Raw genomic sequence first — 6000 nt, 5'->3', positions numbered from 1 at the left:
GGAGTTTACAAAGTTTACTCCAAAAACTTTTCATTCTCTCAAAAGGAATATGCGTTTCAATCAGAATGAAAAAAGTTGGATGAAATTTCGAATTAATTCTTTGCAATGAACTCAGACCATTTTATTAGACGCCCCTTTAATATTCTGAGACAAAAAATTTATATCTAAACAATCCATAAAAATAACTGGACAAAAACAGACCAACCTCGGCAACAAAATTTAAATCTTTTAAAATATATGAATAAGATATTTAAATTATTTTCAAAGATTTTATATGTGTAATAATTTTAAATCAGACAAATATTTTATGTTAAAATATTTATTATTATTTGGTATCTAATAATGTACTACAAGTATATAACTAGTATATAACTAGTTTTAATATTTTGGATTTCACTAAATAAGTATAGTAGTTATTTTAAATGTTTTAATATTTTAGATCTCACTAAATAAATATAGTAGTTATTTAAAATAAACTATATTAAAATATTAAGATTCAACAAGTGATATCACAAATCGATTTTTTGATTATTGAGTTCTGTCGTATAAATTAAACAGTAATAAAAATTATAATTTTTAAAAAGTTAAATGATTTTAAATTTTAAAATAACTACTATATTATTTAGTGAGATTTAAAATATTAAATTTTTTAATATATAATCAACAATAATTTGAAAAAACTCGTTTAAATAAAAAAATTTCACTATAGAAATATTAGAGTTTGAAAATGTGAAATTTTAAAATATAAATGACAAAATAATTTTATAATAATTTAATTATTTTTATTATTTTATGTAAAAAAAATTATTTATTAAGGTCTAAAAAATAATATTAAAATTTGTACTATCAAAAACTATTTTAAATTTAATATTATGAAAAAGATAAAAGAAATTTATATAATAACTAATTTGATTAATTTTAAAAATTTTAGGGATGAAAATGACTTGCGTCTGAACTTTTAGGGACTATTTTAATTATAAATAACTTTTTTACGTCAAGTGACAGCATGCTAGGTGTCACTAACCTGACACGTGGCATTAACCTACCACGTCATTATGCTACGTGGCACTGAACGTGCACGTTATTATCTAACTAATGGAAGAACCAATTTGACTTACGTTTTATATTCTAAGGACTAATATGACTAAAAAAATTATTTGAGAACTAATTTAAAAAATAAGTAATATTTCAGAAACGAATTTGACTATTAACATAAATAAAATTTAAGAATAAAAGATAAACAATAAATATTGAATATGAGGATAATTTCTCTCATATGAATAAGAGGGAACAATACTTTTCTAAACAAGTTAAACAAAAAAAAAGTTAATTTCAATTTTAAAAATCAAATTTTTAATTAATAAAATATAATCAGATTTTATTTTTAGTTTTCTCAACATTTACCCTAATTCTAATTCTCTCTCAACGTCGTTCTTCTTTTCTCTCAACGCTGGCGTTGGCTCTTATCCCTCGCGTCGCCCTCCTCAATCGCGTCTCGGTGGAAGCGTCCTCCCTCATGTCGCCGTCCACCGTTGAAGACCGCCGCCGCCCATTGCCGCAGCATCGTCGCGCTGCCCCTTCATAGAAGGCATGCTCGCCACCCCATGCTGCCCTGACGGCCTCCCCTTTGCTTGTCACTGGGCTTGCAACCCTGCTCGCCTCGACAGACGCCCACCAACATGGTAACCTCCTCTCTGCAATACTGTTTTAATTTTTATCAATGTTCTAAAAATTGGACTGGACCGACTAATTAAACCGGTTCAACCAGAAACCGACAAGAAAAAAGGTTCGATCCTTATTTTAAAACCGTCAATTTTCGAATTGCTAAATTGGCCGGTTGGACCGGACCGAAAACTGGCCGATTCTGTATAAACGACGCCGTTTTGACTTTTTAAGAAAAAAAAGAGCCCACCCGGACCCCGGTCAGTCACCCTCACCCCCCCTCTCTCTCTCTTTTTCTAGTTATTTATTTTGGTAATTATTTTTTTTTTTATATATTTAAATAAAAAATCCCCCGGTAAGTCACCCTCACCCACCCCTTCCCCCAGCCCCCCAGCCCCCCCCCCCCGCCCGCCTCTCACTCACGAATCTCACACTCATTCACCCCCGTCTGAAGCCCAAAACCCTAGCTTCCTCCTCAACGGTTCTGCTGCATTGCCGCCGCCGTCCGTGTTCTCGGCGCCTCCGTGGCTTCCTCCTTCCCTCTTTCCGAACCCAAACCCTCTCTTGTTGGCTGTAGCTCGGAACGTCGACCGCATCGTCGCTGGCTTCTCTGTTCGAGGGTTGGAGCAGGTCGCCGTCGTGTCGCCGCTCGCCGTCCGTCTATCCGTCAAAGGTTAGTGGCACTGCTTTCACTTCTTCCTTTTATCAATCTGTTTAGTCTGAATGTTCTCTTGTGAATCGATTAATGGAAAGGAAATCAATATTCAAATTCTGTGCTGCTAGCCTGCTACTCATTGATTTTGTGCTGTTGCTGTGTTTTTAATTTCTGAAACTTTTGTTGAAATTTGGTTGCAGCTGCTAAACATGGAAATCAAATAATTACTGAAATTTTGTGCTTCTGCTCATTGATTTTGTGATGCTGCTGATTTTTCAATTTCTAAAAGTGTTGTTGAAATTTTCTTGCTGTTGCAAAAAATAGATGATGATGATGACGGTAGCGTGTATTTCTCTGATGCAGAAGACGGTGGTTCAAGCCATTCTCATTTCTATTCAACACATGGTGATGGTGGTTCAGCATTTGATGATTGCAGCTTCTTATGTGTCTCTGATCTTGAAGCTGCTGCTGTTGTTCATGATCCTGGGAGGGGAATTATAGAATTTGTCACATGGGTTTGGAGAGTGATAGTTGAGTCTGGTGTTCCAATTAAATTGGATTGTGCTCGTAAAGATGATCTTGCTGCTGTTCACAAATGCTGAGACATGGTTCAAGATTAAGGGGAATTTGTGAGTATAAAATCCCATCTTTACTTTCATTCTTTTTAACTGCAAAATTTGGTTTTTGATGTTTTTTAATGCTGAATTTGATTGATTCTGTGGATATTTTAGACAACCTATTGTTTATGATTCATGTAATTGAGAATTGGATTGTTTGGTACTGCTCTATATGTATATTTGTTCTATGTCTTGGTGCTGAGTCTGACAAATATTCTCGATTACTTATAACTATGGTTTCCTTTTTGAACGGAATTTTATTTTTCCAAAAGAAATCATAGAGGATTAGGGTTGTGGATTGTTTAATTTTTCAACTTTTTTTCAAGCCATATTCATTCAGATGGAGTTCATGAAGGCTCTTTATCACTTTCTCAACCAAGATGGCATCTCCATGTTAGAAAGCCCTACTGGTAATTCAACATTCATTTATTTATTTATTTATCTTAAATTTAACGTTATTTTATTTGGGAATTTTTTGCTGTATCACACTTGCATTATTAATTGCTTGCAAAATGAGTTTAATTTTGGTGATGTTATTATGTTTTAGTTAGGAGAAGAGCGAAAGACAACGAATTTACTTTTTTTTTTTTTTGTCTGTCTTACATTATTAGAAGCAATTCTGTTTTTACCATTTTAAGAAGGCCAAAATTAATATATAAGATTATTATTATTGATTGAATCGTTCTTATATTCGAATTAATTATAAGAAATGGTTTATTTGATAAACTAATCTCACTATAATTGAGATACTCCCATGTTAAATATGGTGTTACATAGCACTTGCACCTGAACCTTTGCAGAAATTACACTCGCAGTTTTGTAAAATCAAACTCATCTAAAACATAAATTATTATATAGCATGTCATGATAAAAACATATTCTAATATTCTAATTAAATCGAAGACAGAATCTATAAAAAAAACAAAAAAACAAGGCACCACATTAATGATTATGGATTCAAGAGATAGTGTAGGATATTCTTCAGCAAATGAATAGGCTTAAGAGATTATACGCTTGGCTTAAATAATAACCGCATTTGAGATTAGCAAGTTGGAAGATTAAATAAAATAAAAAGTACATTACACTCTTAAATTATCCATCTAAATCTAATATTAGAATAATTATTCGCACATTTAATAAATTAAATATCTATTGTTTATATTGTTTAAAAAAATCATTGTTTACCTAACATTCTCCTTAATCATAATAAAGTTATCGATTCAAAAGAGATATTATTCACCAAATGAATAGGCTTAAGAGATGATGAGCAACTTGGCTTAAATAACCGTATTTGAGATGATGAGCAAGTTGGAAGACCAAAGTGCGAGGGTGAATAGGCTTAATAGATTATAGTGTTGGCTAATGAGTAATAGCACAAATGGCATAGTCTCTCTATATTCAATTAAGAGGTTGCGGGTTCGAGTCTCCTATTTTTGGTAAAAAAAAAAAATAGATTATAGTGTTGGCTTAAATAACCGTATTTGAGATGAGCAAGTTGGAAGACCAAAGTGCGAGGGTGAAACTAAGCTTTCATGATAGATGTGAAAGATCCATCCGCCTGCACCATGAGACAAAGGAGGGAGTTGGGGAATGCCATCAACGGAGCTGTCAATATTAGGAAAATCTATGGTGCCATCATTTAAGTTACACAAAACAAACTTGCCTCTAGGAGACAACACCAGTAGAACATCATTTTTCAACATGTACATAGGCTCTAATGCATAAGATGAACGAGGATTAACGAGCAGTGGGTGGTGGGGGATTATGGCCAATTTAGTCCAAGATTGAGGAACTCCATACTCCTTCATGATCCAGAGAGTCCAATGAGTTTTCTTAGTCTCATAACAAACAGCAAGACAACCCCTCAAGGTAGCCAGTTGGGGAAACACACGGAGAGCATCATCTGAATCCCTACTGGGAAGGGAAATCTGACTATAAGTCTCTTTCACCAAGTCAAGGGAAAGAACTGCGACAAAACTAGTACGACTGCTGCAAAGAAGCCAATTAAGGGTGCCAGTGCCACTTACAAAAAGCCCTACCGGAGCCAACAGAATAGCCTTGTTATTGGGGTCATGTAGTCTATATGGGAAATCCTGAATTGTTCTCCAGGTACATTTTGGGCCGAATGTGAAAATTCTGGTGACAGATCCACCTGATTTCTTTTCCTCAATGAGAAAAAGCTTATACTTGTCGTTCACATGATCATAACCGAATCCACAGAGGTTGAAGATACGACCAATTTCAAGCGGCTGAGATGTGAATCCGGTGCAGGGGTTCCACAGCATGGCACGCTCGTTATCGTGCAAGCACAGCAATCCATTACAAGAGCCAATGATGAGACGGTGGCGTCGTCCCTCATAGGCAACTACTTTGGTGGGTTCATGGGGACGGTTCTCGAACACAGATCGGATGGAGAAAACTCCGATTGTGGGGTATAAGTGCCTGAAGCTATAATAGGCAATACGTGGGTGGGTCAAGGCTGGATCCACCGCCATTGAACGTCGAAGGTGGTCCTTGGCAAATTGGGAACTGGAAATTAGGGTTCTCCATGAACTGCAGACGCTGTTCCTTAATCGAACAAGAGACCTTGCCGGAATCCTCAGCAGGATTTCCTCTATGAGCTCGTCCAGAAGGATAGGCGGTGGTTTTGTGGTGGTACAGCGGAGCAGTTTCGGACACCCCTCAGTAGTTGTGACAACCTTGCCCTTCCTCGCAACACTATCATCATCATCATCATCAGGAATGGGACCCCTCTTCATTCTCTACAACAGCAGGAATAAGAAATCAAAAACAAAATCCAATGTTATTTAACTAGTTAACCTGTGAGTGAGTAGATCTTCCCAAGTGAAAAAAATTGGATGATGACGAGTGTTTATTCTAATTATTTATTATTCTCTCTTTCTTATTTATTTATGGTCTCACTTATAAAATTAAAGGTAAAAAATCAGTATTTTATCTTATTTTAACGAGTTATCTTATCTAATCTCTCCTTCTAATATATTCAACATATTTATCTTTTTTTCTTTTAAAAAAAATTTAAATAATTTGCTTTTTAATTATTTAATT

The 6000-nt window shown here is 34.8% G+C and overlaps 2 protein-coding genes across 2 annotated transcripts; one reads left to right on the top strand and one right to left on the bottom strand.

The window, feature by feature from the left end:
* Positions 1-939: 939 nt before the first annotated feature.
* Positions 940-5900, top strand: LOC114926085 (uncharacterized). The gene is made up of 4 exons (XM_072230102.1): positions 940-948; positions 1963-2335; positions 2642-2946; positions 3275-5900. Exons 1-3 carry the CDS (start codon positions 940-942, stop codon positions 2917-2919), a joined length of 660 nt encoding a protein of 219 aa, XP_072086203.1. The 3' UTR covers positions 2920-2946; positions 3275-5900.
* LOC112784269 (F-box/kelch-repeat protein At3g23880-like) lies at positions 3508-5693 on the bottom strand. The gene has a single exon (XM_025827420.3). The coding sequence runs from the start codon at positions 5691-5693 to the stop codon at positions 4389-4391; it is 1305 nt and encodes a 434-aa protein (XP_025683205.3). The 3' UTR covers positions 3508-4388.
* Positions 5901-6000: the final 100 nt, after the last annotated feature.

This window comes from Arachis hypogaea, chromosome 20, assembly GCF_003086295.3.
Source record: "Arachis hypogaea cultivar Tifrunner chromosome 20, arahy.Tifrunner.gnm2.J5K5, whole genome shotgun sequence".
NCBI lineage: Eukaryota > Viridiplantae > Streptophyta > Magnoliopsida > Fabales > Fabaceae > Arachis > Arachis hypogaea.
The sequence above is the reverse complement of the archived record's forward strand: the minus strand, read 5'-3'. Positions and strand labels throughout refer to the sequence as shown.